General features: G+C 43.7%; 2 protein-coding genes across 2 annotated transcripts in view; both read left to right on the plus strand.

The window, feature by feature from the left end:
* The window catches only part of LOC306801299 (dynein axonemal intermediate chain 7-like), a 253,256-nt gene that overhangs the window by 198,785 nt on the left and 38,849 nt on the right, over positions 1 to 15,622 (plus strand). The gene's annotated exons all lie outside the window — the stretch shown is intronic.
* Positions 5,932 to 15,601, plus strand: LOC306801305 (poly(U)-specific endoribonuclease-A-like). The gene is made up of 8 exons (XM_079304258.1): positions 5,932 to 6,986; positions 7,568 to 7,696; positions 9,065 to 9,176; positions 11,438 to 11,559; positions 11,648 to 11,760; positions 12,050 to 12,203; positions 12,629 to 15,129; positions 15,542 to 15,601. Exons 1-7 carry the CDS (start codon positions 6,975 to 6,977, stop codon positions 12,884 to 12,886), a joined length of 900 nt encoding a protein of 299 aa, XP_079160384.1. The 5' UTR covers positions 5,932 to 6,974; the 3' UTR covers positions 12,887 to 15,129; positions 15,542 to 15,601.

Raw genomic sequence — 15,622 nt, forward strand, 5'->3', positions numbered from 1 at the left:
AAGAAGTCAATCTATGTGACCTAAAGGCCTGCTCTGCCTTTTCCTGGGAAAGCACTGAGTTTGCTATGAATCTCCAGGGTGTTTGTTCCAACTGGCAGCTTTTACTCTGTCTCCCTGAGTGAGCCTGTCCAGCCCAAACATCCCCTCTGTGCAGGTGTGATCCCTCTGGCTGCTTTGGTCTGGAAACCTGTAAAACACACAGCTATTTGCCACCTCACTGAAAAAGCAAAATATTTAGACCAGAAATCCACAGAGATGCCTATGTGCTTTAGAAACATGATTTATTGCCAGGATCAACTTGATCCTTTATGTTGGCAAAGGTCAGTATCGGATGCTTGAGGTGGTGGTTTTGTCAGGCAGAGCATCTTGCACAAGTTCTTTGCCCCACTCCTTTGGAAATGCTGGTCATGTGTGAATGAGCACCAAACACTCCCCATTTGGTACAAAAAGAGGAACAGAGCTCAGAGGCAGCCTGGTCTCAACTCCTGCACAAAAACCACGTCCCCTGCCCTGTGCAATGGGTTTGACAAAGCACTGGCTGAGCTCTGCTGCAGAGGAAGCCAACCCATCTAGACACCAAGGCTGCTCTCTGCACACTCTGTTTTTCTGCATTAGAACTGGGAATGACCCAGATTCTGTGCTGATCTAATTTGCCTTTGATCAGTGCTTCATTTCTGTTGGCAAACACATCCTTTCACTTTCCTCAGGATCTCTGCATTTTTGTTATATCAGTGTCCAAATCAAAAGATAGAAATTTTAAAAGACATAAGTACAAAGTTGGTTGTGAAATTGCTGGGGATGCTACTGAGCTGTAATTTTATGAAAGAATGACTTCAAATTGTTTACTCCAGTGATGATTCTGCTTGTAAGTGAAAATTCCCTGGGCTCTTTCTTATCTGTTAATGTGAGTAAAGAAGCTGCAACTTTCTTATGCCCACAGGATTTTGTATTTTAAATGAAAGAACAGAAGAAGAGTTCCTGCATTCAGTTGATAAACTGGGGCAGTTGACAAATCCAGGGTGTTGGTTTTTTGGTCATTTACCTTGTTTACCCAGAACTGCAATAAACAGTCACCAAAAATGGTAAAAAGAATTCTGTTAAAATTAAGGATATTCAATTTTTAGATACTTTAATTTCCCCTACCAGTGTCAGAAGGAAGCTTCCTTTTAAGTGTTTTAGTTGGGCTGCATGTCTTGTTCCCTATGCAATTCTGTGTCAGGTGTCTTCATCACCAGGGGCTTTATTTGGCCCTAAATTGATTCTTTGAAGGGGTACATGGACCAGAGGTGCAGAACCACTTGTATAACTGGTAGCTAGCATCAAACCATTCTGGCTTCTCTATGTACAGATATCAAATTTAGACCTAAAGCTGTGGAAGATCAGACAGCTACAAAGCTGAGCTTGGTAGCACTGCAGACTTGCTGGCCCTGGTACAGTGGAGGCTGTGGGAGAGATAAACTCAAGGCAAGAACAAAAATGAAGATATCATCAGTCTGGTCACTCTAACTGATGAGAGAAGATGTAACAAGGACAGTGCTGGTGCAAGAGAATGTAACAGGGACTTGATAACCAAAAAGATTGTGTTGCTAAGGGAACGAGGCAAAGGGGTTGAGCGGAAAGTTTTGTAAGGATGTTAGACAAGTAACTGGTGGTGAGTGAAATAAACTGGCTTCATTTGCATAGCATGGTCCACATCCTTCAATCACCCTACAAAGCTGTGCTTTTCAGAAATTAATTATGATGAAGAAGAAAATGCTACAAGTACCAACTGAGCAATAATAAGTTTTAAACCATGTGAAGGTTGATTTAGCCACATAATGATTGCAAGCTTTCCAGGACAGGCATTGGAGTGGGTACCTGCACCTACCAGCACCTGCCACCACTTGTTTCCAGTGGCACATGCAAAATTCTGCCTTTCTAAAATATTTCCTGCTTATAACACCTCCTAATATTCACAAGATCACATTTAAATAGTGAAACATTTGCTGGGTTTTCTTTTTTTCACCACCTTTGATATTTTTTTTGATCTCAGATTAATTATCATCTTCCCTCCTATTGGCAAATAATAACTGGTTGCACAGTAACAAGACTAGAACGTCTTGTCCATTTCAAAGCTTTCAGACTTGCAGTCCTTCTTTTGGGGCTCAAATTTCATCCAGGATATAAAATCCGTTTGGCAAACAATCTGTGATGCAAGATAAGGTGAGGCAGGAGCCTGCTACAGGTGCCTCTGACTTTGTGGCGTGAGTTGTGGTTTTGTCTTCAGACTCTTGTGGGAATTGGCACCGCCTGCTTCTCCTGTGCCTTCCTGTTGGGCTGAGTGACAGTCCTCAGAGGCAAGAGGAGTGTCAGGGGAGCACAGCTCCGTGCCTTGGACTGCAGGAGTATTGCTGAGTTTCTGGCTGCCTGCTCAGAGTATTTCCCAAGAGAAAATCTTCCTGGCATGGCGAGTGGGTAAGAGGCAATCATACTAACGGGAAGAAAAGGGGGGATGGGATATATTTGTCTGCACAAGGGTGAATATTACATGACATGCAGCACAGCAAGAGCCCTCTTCCTCCTTCTGTTCTGTTTTACTGGCTCACTGCAGTGTAAAACTTCGGTGAGGCTATTAGCTTAAAATAAAGGTGGTGATGCTAAAATCAGATTGTGCTTAAACATAGCTGGTAACTTAGAATCAGCTCTTCCAACAGCTGCCCAGGACCTTGACTGATTGTTCCACTCTCATGTTTGCCCCTTGAAATTGCCTTTTCCTTTACCCCTACAAAACCTACCTTATTTATCCTTAGGTATTTCAAATACTAGCTTTAAATGGAAAAAAACAAAAGAATAACTGGACTCAAATAGAAGACAAAGACTGGCCTAAGAAGAAAATCTAGAGAATTGTTTCTATCTTCTGTTAGCCATAAAAGCTGTTGCATGTATTTCACAACATTTGAACCAAGTTTTTTAAATGGTTGGAAACTTCTTGTAAATGGCCGCCCATCAGGTATTCCAAATCCTTTTCTTCTCTATGTAATGTTTAAAGGCTGTTTAAAATTGCAAGTTATTGGAAGGATCTCTGAAAGTAGATATACTTTGGAGAAGGTGTTCAATCAGACTTTATTTGCAGGGCTTCATGTGCCCCATTTGCAATACCTGTTTTTCTTGTTTTGACACTGTTGACTTGTTCACATTATTTGCCACTGACCTTTAATTCTCTTCATGTCTTGAGTAATTTCTGATTTGTAGCAATAAATTCTTCTTGGAGCATTGTTTTGGGTAGAATGAACAATAACATAGAGATGTTATATTCTTTGGCTCTAAGCACACTGGTGGTGCAGCAGTTACTATTGCAAAAAGCCTCCCCCAGGTTTTCTCAACTCTTAAAAGTGCAGGCTGAGTTTTGTTACTGGGGTGGTGCTTTGCTCATGTCAGCACATCCAAGCAAGGCTCCAACTGGACAAAATCCAATTGGCCAGACTTTGCACAGAAATAATTAATTCTATGTGCAAGCATAAAACTAACAACTCAGAGCTTTCACCATAGGGAAGAGCTTGAGAATTGATGATAAAAATCTCTGTTTTGAGTCACCCATGCCATTGTGCTGAAAAGCAGGGAGAAAATATGCAACACAGTTTTCCAGGACAACCTTACCTACATGCTGGTGTGTCATAGATTTGCATGAAGGTGATGGGCATCTTCTCATTGAAGTTGTCTCACCTTGTATGTGCAAGCTAAATTTATGGCCCTTTTAAAAGAAATACCATTCAGAAAGAGTTTTTAAAAGATGACTGTGTAAGTTGCTAGACAAGTTTTTTGCTTTAGCAAGAGTATTATTATTTTTTTTTTTTTCAGTCTTCAGTTACAGTATAAACAGGTGCTCTCTCTATTTGAGAACTAAAGGGACAACAAAAAGGAGAGGAAAAGTCCATGATATTGTGGTAGTATCTAGAAGTATATTTATTGAACAAAAATAAGGATTTAATTCTGTAGGTAAATTCTTGCTGTAACCCTCTCCTGAGTAAACACCTTTAGCTCATGTGATATTTCATAGTATTTCTAAAGGAGGAAAGGTCAAACAGGACCCTACAGTGCATTATAAACACGGGACAAATCTGAGAGCAAGTGGGTATTAAAGAGGTGACAAATCCCTCCTAGATAGGTGACTATTACCAAAATACACACATACTAAAAGATATGTATATAAAATACTGTATTTGTGCAAAAAACCATTATAATAAACCCAAATGACACCCTCCTTAATGTTCCACATACCTTGGATGTTGAGCAGGCAGCAGACTCCTTTTCACCAGCAGTAGTTCCTTCCAAAGTAAAAACTCATTTAAACATATTATGATGGTTCTCAGACAGGATAAGCTGACGCAGAGAAGCAGACAGCAAGAGGGTCCAGAACACAGCACCAAAGTGATCCAACAAAATTAGGGCAGTCTAAGGTAAAGGCTTGAAGCATGGAAAACATCTCCAGTACTGTTCTGTGAACTCACCAGTGCTGCCCTTGGGCATCCAGCTGAGCTGCTGGAGTGAGCAGTTTCCTGTTTGGTGTTGGTTGGTAAACTCTTTTGAAAAGGGCTTGCTCTCCATAAGACTCCAGAAAGAATATGGAAGAATGACTTTAAATAAAAAAAATTGCTGCTTTTGGTGTCTTCTGAGGCAGCTCCCTGGGACACTGAGCAGGGGCCTTGTTTGGGCTGCCCAGCCAGTGCTGACAATGTGATGCCACAAGCCCCACTTGCTGTACAGGCAGAGCCTGGGGTTTGGGCAGGGGCTGAATGAAGCTCTTCTGTGACAGCCTCTTCTCCACTGTGAGATCCGAGCCGGTACCTGTTCCAAGCACAAATTTCCTTCACATTAACCTTGGCTACAACCATATCCGTTGGCTCTGGAATTTTTAATCCTTTTCCTTTTTTCAGGCATTGACACATGTTCAAGCCCAATTAAAAATTCAAGTGAACTTTTAGATTTCTCATCCACAAATATCCTAAAGTACTGAAGGATCTGAGGGAAAATGGACTGTCATTGCCTCCAGCATTGTTCTGGAACACAGTGGCTCAGATCCAAAGTTACAGGTGGGCTGGCTGAGGTGTGGCAGCTGCTGTAGTTATGGTTATCTGCCCTGCCCTTGTGCCTTTGCCATGTTCTTTGTTTGCTCTTTCTCCTAGAGAACATGGAATTTGCCACTGGTAGGAGGATGCAGCGAGTTGACACATTTCTGTATTTTCCTTCTTTTCTGGAAAACTTCTCTTTTGGAGGAGAATTCAAAATTATCCAGAGGTTCTTCTCTGGGCTTTGATGCATGTGCTGGTTTGTAACTGATTGATTCCACTGTCAGTCATTTAAAGATTAATGCACTTCTCTTCTTCTCCACACTGTTGTTCTGATCCCCTCTTAGTGTGGCCACAATGTACTTGGAACTGGAGCTACCTCTGGGCACTTCCTCACAACAACCTGTTGTGGTTTGACATTGGCCAAACACCAGGAGAATCATTCCCTCACCCTCCCCTATCACAGTTGGGCAGAGGAGAGAAAAAAAAATTAACAAAAGGTTCATGAGTTCAAATAAGGACTGGGAGAATATACACCAAGTGCATGAGCATGTCATGAGCAGCAGCATGTGAGTCTCTCCCATGGGCACACAGTCCTCCCAGTACTGCTGCAGTGTGGGTCTCTCTTTCCATGGGGTACAGTCCTCTAAGGACAGGCTGCTCCAGCCTGGAATCAGGTCCCCCTCTCTTCACTGGGTCTCCCACTGGATCACAGCCTCCTCCAGGCATCCACCTGCTCTGGTGTGGGCACCTCCTCCATGGGCTGTGGGGGGATCTCTGCATCCCCTTGAATCCCAGGAGCTGCAGGGCACAGCTGCCTCACCATGGTCTCACCACAGACCCAGAGGAATCTCAGTTCCAGTGCCTGGAAAACCTCTTCCCCTCCCACTTCTCCTCTGACTTTGGTGTCTTCATGTTGTTTTCCCTCCCATATTCTCACTTCCCTTTCTTCTCTGGCTGGGAAAAGAACTGCACCCACTTTGTGTTGGTTTTCTTTTTAAAGTTGTTATCACAGGCATTCCCAGAGTCTCTAATTGTCCCAGTCTTGGCCAGTGGCATGTCTATCTTCAGAGGCATCAGGGATTGGCTCTGCTGGACAGAGCAGAAGCTTCTAGCAGCTTCTCACAGAAGAAGGCACCTCTGTGGCCCCCCCACTACCAAAAACCAGGCCATGCAAAACCAACACACAGCTCTTTATAAATCTTGTTGATAGACAAATGCACAGATGTACACAATTATACAGGACTAGACTCCATTACAAGTAAGGGAAGGAGAAGCTTGGGTAGGTAGAGAAGGTTGGGTAGGTGCATCAGAGATCAGTGCATGAGGTATTTTTATTGTATGCAGACGCAGCGTTTAGAGCCTTACTCACCCTTTGTCACCACTACCTTTATGCTGGCATAATCAAATTGCAAAGGAAAACATTCTGTGTGGAATCTTGCTTGAAGGAAAAAGGGAAGAGTTTATAAGATTGCTGCTATAAAAGCATCGTAGAGAGGATTTTTGCTTCCTGTTGTGTTGGCAGGGTTGCTGCATGCTGGTAACAATCTTCTGGGTGCCTCTGGAGGTGTGGCAGCTGCTGTAGTTATGATTATCTGCCCTCCCCTTGTGCCTTTGCCATGTTCTTTGTTTGCTCTTTCTGCTAGATAACACGGAATTTGCCACTGGCAGGAGAATGGAGTGAATTATCTCCACCCTGGCCAGAACAGAAGGAGAAGACATAACACTGATCAGAGGTTCAGAGCTGGGATTGAAGGTGCCTTGGTTCAGTGTGGAAGAACCAGTTGCTAAAATCATGTCAAGTTTCCCCAAGAGCTGTTTGAAAGAAATGCCAGTTGTTGACAGATTTCTGTATTTTTCTTCTTTTCTGGAAAACTTCTCTTTTGGAGGAGAATTCAAAATTATCCAGCAGTTCTTCTCTGGGCTTTGATGCATGTGCTGGTTTGTAACTGATTGATTCCACTGTCAGTCATTTAAAGATTAATGCACTTCTCTTCTTCTCCACACTGTTGTTCTGATCCCCTCTTAGTGTGGCCACAATGTACTTGGAACTGGAGCTACCTCTGGGCACTTCCTCACAACAACCTGTTGTGGTTTGACATTGGCCAAACACCAGGAGAGTGATTCCCTCACCCTCCCCTATCACAGTTGGGCAGAGGAGAGAAAAAAAAATTTAAAAGGGTTCATGAGTTCAGATAAGGGCAGGGAGCATATACACCAGGTGCACAGAATCCTTGGGAATGAAACACGACCATCTTCCTTTTTGTTTCATTGCATGGAAATCACAGGAAGATTTATCAACAAGAACTTTGCTGTCTGACAATCTAAGGGAAGCCTCAGGTTTCCTTATAGGTTACCTGCATTCTATAAAAAGGAATTTGGACCATAAGATTGTGGTTTTTACAGCAGCACTGACAGGAAGATGAGGGGGAAAAAGAGCAACTTGATGACATGCTGATATCCAGAATAGAAGACTCTAGAAGTGACTTGCAGAAATAACAGCACAATGCCTTTTTTTTTAGCACATGTATTTCTCTGTATTTCTTGGCAGAAATGCCTTAAATCATGAGCTTTCTCAGCTTTTCAATGAGATGTGGGCTGCAGATGTCCACCGCCTCAGGCCTGGGATTGACTACACCATTGATGTGCAGGTAAGCAATTGCCAAGTCACTCCAAAAGTGCCTTTTGCTGAAAAAGTGTCCATGCTGTGTCATGTCCAGTGAGGAAAGCATGCCTTGGGAGAGGGAGTGGTACAGAGACCACAAATGGTTCACACTTACCTGGACTTCGGTTACAAGTGGAGTCTCTCAAGTGTCTGTTTTGGCTCCTGCAATATTTCATCTCCCTGTCTGTGAGCTGGAGGAAGAACTAGTGTGCAACCCTTCCAGTTTTGCAGATGACAGCAAACTGTGGGGAAGTTGGTATGCTCAGGTGCAGGGCTTCTCTTCCACTGGACAGAGGCAGGCTGGAAGAACATGCTGAGGAACATCAGGAAATTCAATAAAGACAAAGGAACAGGATACCCAGCGAGGCTGTGAAATCTCCATCTCTGGAGGTTTTCAAGACCAAACAAGATGACACCCTGAGAAACAGAGTCTGAATTCAATGTTAACCACACTTTGAGCAGCACTAGAGGTGTTCTGCTCCACCCTGTGTATTTCAGCATGTGAATGGCAGCTTGTGTGTGTGGTCTGGGTGACTTGCAGCAAGGGAGAAAGAGAGATAGGTCCCAGGTCATTCTTAGGGTAATAAGGGAGGAATCTGAGAAATTCCTGGGTTTCTCTGAGAGAGCAGTGGCCAAGTGTTTCGGCCACAAATTGCAACAGGCCAGAATATTCACAATCTAGGTTTGTACTCACACAAGAACTCACTTTATTCTGATGTTACTCAAACACTTTATTCCAATGTTGCATCATATTATAACAGATAATTTCCTGTTGCTGATAAAATAGTGGTACTTACCTCAGGCCGAATTGTGTGGGGAAAACTTCTCCCATATGGTTTCTCCATTTGTCAGAACAAGGCTCTAGGTACCTCTTACCTGTGTTAACAAGCTGCTACTCATCTATCTTCTTTCCTTAAGAATGCCCTTTATGAAATAGAAATTTGAAAATTATCAGGAAAGCCTCTTTAAAACTGCAGTGACAGAAAGTGCCCAAATCTCCTTTTTATTTATTTGTGGTGGGAGAGAGCCCTTGCTCTACATTACTTCTATTTACCATTTGTGATGTATATAGTATAACAGTACAGCTGGTTACTGAGCAGAACTGAACTACCACATGGGCCATTACAATCATCTCTGAGTCAACAGAGAAATTTCAGGCTCTTACAGTTGTCAGAGGTGGTCTTTATGCTGTCAGATCTGTAATACCTTCTCTTGTTTCATAGGAAGACAATTCCTAGCAAAGAATCCTGATAGCTTTATTGGGTTGGGTTTGACTATTACAAAGGCAGGCACTGTCTCCTCTAAGGTTGGATAATTCACTCTTGACATTGTTTTCCTCTGATGTTTTTCCTAGGGAAAAGCAGGTCCAGCACAGCAAGGTGACAGTGCTGTCCAGGACAATGCAGCCAGACGTCTGTTTCACAATGTAAATGAAGAACGCCTGAGGAGCATAAAAACTTTCGCAAGTGAGGCCTGTTCTTTTGTTAATCGTGGATGTGATATAAAAAATCTGTACTATTTTCAACCTGACTGCCTAAAATATAACATTGTATATAATTTGGGTGGTGGTGAGGATCATCAGGCTGTAGATGATTGAAGGGAGAGATTACCTGTACCCGAGCCTCAGGAGGAACATCCTTTTGTGCCTTAAGCAAAATCTGAATTCTCTGACTTTCCAATACAAAGTAAAAGGGATGAGACACTTACCACAAGCTCGAGAAGTGGCCCAAGGGAATCTCAGGGTTTGACAAGATCAGGTGCAGGTGCTGCAGCTGGGTCAGGACAAGCCCTGGGGTGAATCCAGGCTGGGGATGAGCAGAGGGAGCAGCCCTGGCAGAAGGACTGGGGGGTGCTGTGGGTGAGAGCTGGCCCTGCCCCAAGGCAGAGCCCAGGGCAGCAGGGGAGGGGGGATTCTGCCCCTCTGCCCTGCTCTGCTGAGACCCCCCTGCAGGGCTGCACCCAGCCTGGGACAGCACAGGAAGGACAGGGAGCTGCTGGAGCCAGGGAACACCAAGGGATCAGAGGGATGGAGCAGCTCTGCTGGGAGGAAAGGCTGAGGGAACTGGGATTGTTCAGCCTGGGGAGGAAAAGCTTTGGGGTGACCTCACTGTGGCCTTGCAGTGCCTGAAGGGAGCCACAGGAAAGATGGAGAGAGACTCTTGACAAGGGCCTGGAGTGACAGGACAAGGGGCAATGGCTTCACACTGGCTGAGTGGAGCTTTATATTAGAATTTAGAAAGAAATTTTTTCCTCTGAGGGCAGCTGAGTGTCTTGGTTTGAAAGACAGGTGTTTGTTAAGAAAGGCAAGAGCCTTTCTTGAAATGGACTATGTAAACCTTCTCCCTCCAAATTATTATAATTTTGAAATTAATTAGCTCTCAGGTAAAGATATGGGAATAGGAATAACAGTGTTTTACTAGGAAAAATTAAAATAGAAATACAGTATTTAAAAAAAACAAACCCAAAACACTGACAGTCAGAATACAACCTGACACCCTGTCAGTCAGTCAGTTTGTTGGCAGCAGTCCCATTAAATGGTGGCTGCATCCTCCTGCAGTGGCAGATGTGGTTCAGCTGGAGCAGTGCTCCTGTAGAAGGTGCAGTTTTCCTCTGAAGGTCCAGGGAGGATGTGGAAAGGTCTGGCTTTTCCTCTGGAATCCAGTGGAAAATGCTGCCTTGGTGTTCCAAAACTCAGTTTTTATCTAGGTAGGAAAGGCTTGGCTCCTCCTCTTGGGTGGGGCATATAACAATGGGATGATGTAATTTTATCAGCCATGCAGTGGGACTGAATGGCCCATTAACAGAAAATACCTCCTTGGAGGAAGGATGGGTTGTGGAAAAGATAAAGAGCACTGCCCCACCTGGTTTCAACAAATAGCCCATTATCAGAAGATAACCCCCTCCAGAGATCAGAATCACTGCCTCACCTGATTTCAACAGATGATTATAGAACACATACTTTTGGTCATATCCTGCTTTTCAAGGATGTTGAGACATTGAGACACAGTGGTGAACAGTTTGTCCACAGAATCTGTGGCTGCTCCATCCCTGGAAATGTCCAAGGCCAGGCTGGACGGGGCAGTGAACAACCTGAGATAGTGGAAGGTGTCCCTGCCCATGGCAGGAAGTTTGAACTGGTTCAAGGTCTCTTCCAACCCAAACCATTATTTGACTTTATGCATTGAAAAAGGCACCAAATTGATCTTTACTCGTAGCTTCCAAGCCCTTTCAGATAGACCTAAACCCACAGCTAAGTCTTGCATTTCTCTTGGGGGCTATACTTCAGCCCTGTCTATGAATGCATGTTTCCTTCCCTAATTTTTCTCAAGCTCAAGACATCTGATATAGGTTTATGCTCTATTATTCCTCTACTGAAATAATGCCCACAAAACCTTGTGCCAGCATAGCTCAAGGTTCTAAGTCTATACCTGTAATTGTGGTGGCCAGATGTGGTTTGTTTTGTTAGAAGGTCATTATTACTTCAGCACTTGGCTTCATAAGGAAGCTGTTTATCTTTAAAAAGATCTTTAGTAAGTATAGCACTGATCTGGCCTTGAGTCACCTTGAAGCCTACATTTAACAGTATACCTGAGAGTAGAACCTGACATATAAAGGAATGGCTTTCTCTCAGGGCTGTCAAGGCATATTCTGTGATGACTTTTTATGATGGCACTCTAATGCCTGCATCAGGCATATGAGCAGACTGAAAGTTTATCTTTTTCTGCAGCCTTTATTTCCTTATTGGACAACTATGAGGCATCAACTGGTGTAGCAGAAGTAGTGACTCCGGAAGAAATAGTTGAAAACAATTGTTTCCTTGATGCTATCTTAGCAACAGAAGTCATGAGAGTGAGTAACACAGATCTTTTTTGTCACGGAAATACTGAATAAAGTTTACTTAAAGAAGTAAACTGTATCTTGGTTTTCTATCCCCCAGCTAGCTCATGCCTATCTGCTGAGAAAAAACCTAGCAAAACCAAACCTTGCTGATTTCAAACGTCAGCTTTATTATATCTGGTTCCAGCTCTATGCCAGGAAAGAAGGAGACAGGTATGTTTGATGAATGAGTACTGGCACTGATAATCTCTGTGCTGTTCTGATTAAGGTAAATGTAAGCCCATGTGCCATCTGACTGGAAGACAGCTTCAGAATGTCTTCAGAATGACAGAGTGGGTGACTTTGAGCAACCTGGGCTAGTGGAAGGTGTCTCTGCCCATATCAGGGGTTCAGAATGAAATGAGCTTTAACATCCCTTCCAACCCAAACCATTCTATGCCTCTATGAAACATAAAAAACCTGTATATTATTTTTTCTTTTTTTTTTTCCTTATTCATTACAGACCTGATTCTTGTGGTTTTGAACATGTTTTTGTTGGAGAAACAAGGCATGGGAAAGAGATCTTAGGTTTGCACAACTGGGTGCAATTTTACCTTCAGGAAAAGCGTGACCAGATTGATTACAAGGGATACGTGGCTCGGAAGAACAAAACCAGGGTAAGAACAAGCCTTTGGGGGATTTTAGCAAGTAAGACAAATATATCCAGAGATAACAGTTGCAACAAAACAAGTGTAATGATATAATCATAGGCTCAGTGTTTTGAACAGTAATAAGTATATCCAATACATAACTGTATAAGAAGAATGAATAGTAGCATGTCTTCCAGCTTTTTTTTGCAAAAAAACTATTTTAAAAAGTAGTGCTGGTTTTTACAAAATTGCAACACTACTGAGGTTTAGTTGGGATAAATGGTCATGTATGCTCCAGTAGTCAGGGAAAAGATTGTGCTCCAGCTATAGCATTGAGGCACATCAAGGATGAACTCAATCTTACAAAGCACTCAAAAATCTGGAATCAGAAATTCTATCTGTCCAGTCACACTGTGTTGGAGATTATTCTGTTGTTCCATTTATGTTTTCAGCCTGACAAGGATCACCAAGTTTTGAGCATCCAGTTCAGCTGGAAAGGCCCAGTGAAGCCAGTTGGAAGCACCTTCATTGGTGTCAGCCCAGAGTTCGAATTTGCCCTTTACACAGTCATTTTCCTGCTGTCTGAAGAAAGAGTCTCACGTGAAACAGTGAAGATAGATGAGTATGAGCTACAGGTGGTTGTGTGGCGCCATGGGCACCACATTGGAACAGCATACCCTGTACTGCTCAGCACCACTAGTGAAGACTAGTGGAGTGAACAGAAAATTTTTCTTTTCAAATTGGAGGGAAGGAGGAGTGGTGGAGAGAGGAGGAATGCATGGGGGATTGGACAGGACCAGATAGCAAAGTTAATATGTTGTTTTATCCAACTCATTCCAAGTAAAAATTGATGACTTTGTCTCTTTTGGTCTGCAGTGGAGTATTTAATCAGTAGTGTGCTGTGACACTGAGAAAACATGAAACATACTCCTGGTCACATTAAATTTACATCTAAATTACATCAGTCTTCCTTTGTGCATGATAGCACTGTACTTTTCAGCAAATAATGGCATATAGGAAAAGGTTGCATTAAAATTGATATACATATTTCTCTTATTTTTTAGTCACTGCATATCTAAAAGAGCAATAATCACACATTGCTTACACTTTACCTTCCAGACAGAAGCTTTGATTTGGCACAGGCAGGACTCCAGGGTGTTTTAGTCTCCTCTTGTCATTTCATAAGAGGTTAATTTCAAATGCATTATTACAATACAATGACCTAGACACACAGGGAACACATTTAGGTAGGGAGATAGTCATCAGATCCACAGCAAACCTTAAAATATTTTCTGTTTCTTAACCCAATTTTGACATACTCCCTATGTATTCCTGAAACACCTGCATGGTAACTTCATGATAAAGGTACTAAGAGGGCTGACTTGGAAAGATACCCTCCTTGGTTTGTTGGTAGTCAACAGAGAGGATCTTGTGATTCTCTTGAGTGGAGATTGGTGGCTGTCTTGGCCACAGCAACCATGAAGCCACTGAGTTGAAAATCTCTGGGGACAGAAGGAAAAGTACCAAGAAAACTTCAACCCTGGACATGGGAAGAGCAGACTTCAGGCTGCTCAGGGAATCAGTAAATAAAGTCCCCTCTTTATTTACAGAAAATGCTTTTGAAGGTCCTGGGGTCCATCAGTACTGGCACTTTTTAAGCACCAGCTCCTGAGGGCACAGGAACAGGCAATTCCTAAAAAATCAGAAATCAAGCAGATGAGGCAGAAAGCCACCTTGGCTGAATGGGAATCTTCTTTTGGAGAAAAGGTAAAAAGGGAAGGTGTATGCCCAGTGGAAGCAAGGTCAGGTGATGTGGAAGAAATATGAAGATGCTGCTCACCACTGTAGGGGATGAATTTGTGTGGCCAAAGCTCCATTGCAATTGAAGCCACCAGAAATGTGTGGGACAATAAAAAAAGGGTTAAAAAAATGCATTTATGGCAAAAGGCAGTGCAGAAATCACATCAGGATATAATTACAGGATGAGGATGGTCACCTCACAAACAGGGCCACAGACAAGATAGAGTTGTTTAATACTTTCTTTGCCTCTGTCTTCAACACTGATCATGGTCTAAGGAAGTCCCAGCACTCTGAGCCAGAGTGACTATGAGAATGATAAACTCTGAGTTAACCCTGAAGGTGTGAGGGATCTGCTGCTCCAGCTGGATCCCCATAAATCTATAGGGTGTGATGGGATTAATCTGAGAATACATAAAGAACTGGCTGATATCATCACAAGGCATCTCTTGATAATTTTTGAACAGTCTTGGGAATCTGGAGAGGCCCCAGTTTTCAAAGAGGGAAGAAGGATGACCCTGGAAGCTACAGGCTTGTCAGTCTCACTCCAGTGCCTGGTAAAATTATGGAGATGATGATGATTATTCTGGGAGGTATTGAAAAACAACTGAAGGACAACACAGTCATTGGTCACAGCCAGCATATTTTCTTGAGAGGAAAGCCCTGCTTATCAAAACTGATTTCCTTTCATGCTGACGTAACGCACCCAGTTGATCAAAAACATCAGTAGATGTAATCTTTCTGGATTTCAGTAAAGCTACGGGCATGGTCTATCAGTGTGCAGCCCACAGCTGGATAAACACATTGTGTGATGGGTGAGCAACTTGCTCACTGGTGTAGCACAAAGAATGGCAGCAACTGGGGTGACAGCAGACTGGCAGTCTGTCACTTGTGGGGTTCCACAGGGCACCATCTTAGGCCCCATCCTCTTAAAAACCCCCATTGAAAGCTTCAATGCAGGACAGGAAGGGATACTGAGTAAGCTTGTAGATGATACAAAACTGAGAGGAGCTGCTGACTCCCTCAAAGGTGAAGAGGCCCTGCAGAGAGCACTGGATAAAGGACAGGGCTGGGCAATCTCCAGCTGGGTGCAGTTTAACAAAGACAAGGCTGGATTCTGCCCCTGGCATGGGGCAGCCCTGGCTGCATGGACAGAGTGGGGAATGAGGAAGGGACCTGGGGGTTCCTGTGCCAGCTGGACATGAGCCAGCAGTGCCCTGGGGCCAGGAGGGACATCCCTATCCCTGTCCCTGTCCTGGAGGTTCCAGGCCCAGAATGGCCGGCCAGCCCAGGGAGGGATTGTCCTGCTCTGCTCTGGGCTGGGCTGGCCTCACCTGCAATACTAAGTGTGGTTTTGGGTGCCACAATACGAGAAATATCTAAAGCTCTCAGAGAGTGTCCAAGGGAGGGACATGGAGATAAAGCCATACAAGGAGCAGCTGATGTCACTTGGTCTACTCATCTGGAGAAGGGCAGACTGAGGTCAGAGCAGTTCTGCAACTGCCTCATGAGGGGAAGAGGAAGGACAGGCTCCGATCTCTGCTCTGTGTGACAGGGACAGGACCCAGGGAACAGCTGGAGCTGTGTCAGGGAGGATCAGGGTGGATATCAGGAACATGTTCTTCCCCAGAGGGTGTTGGGCACTGAAC

This window comes from Erithacus rubecula (genome assembly GCF_903797595.1).
Source record: "Erithacus rubecula genome assembly, chromosome: 4".
NCBI classification, from domain to species: Eukaryota; Metazoa; Chordata; class Aves; order Passeriformes; family Muscicapidae; genus Erithacus; species Erithacus rubecula.

Coding starts and splice junctions, on each gene's coding strand:
- LOC306801305 (XM_079304258.1), top strand. Junction 9,177..11,437: donor GAGCATAAAAACTTTCGCAA/GTGAGGCCTGTT, acceptor CTTTTTCTGCAG/CCTTTATTTCCTTATTGGAC. Junction 11,560..11,647: donor TAGCAACAGAAGTCATGAGA/GTGAGTAACACA, acceptor TCTATCCCCCAG/CTAGCTCATGCCTATCTGCT.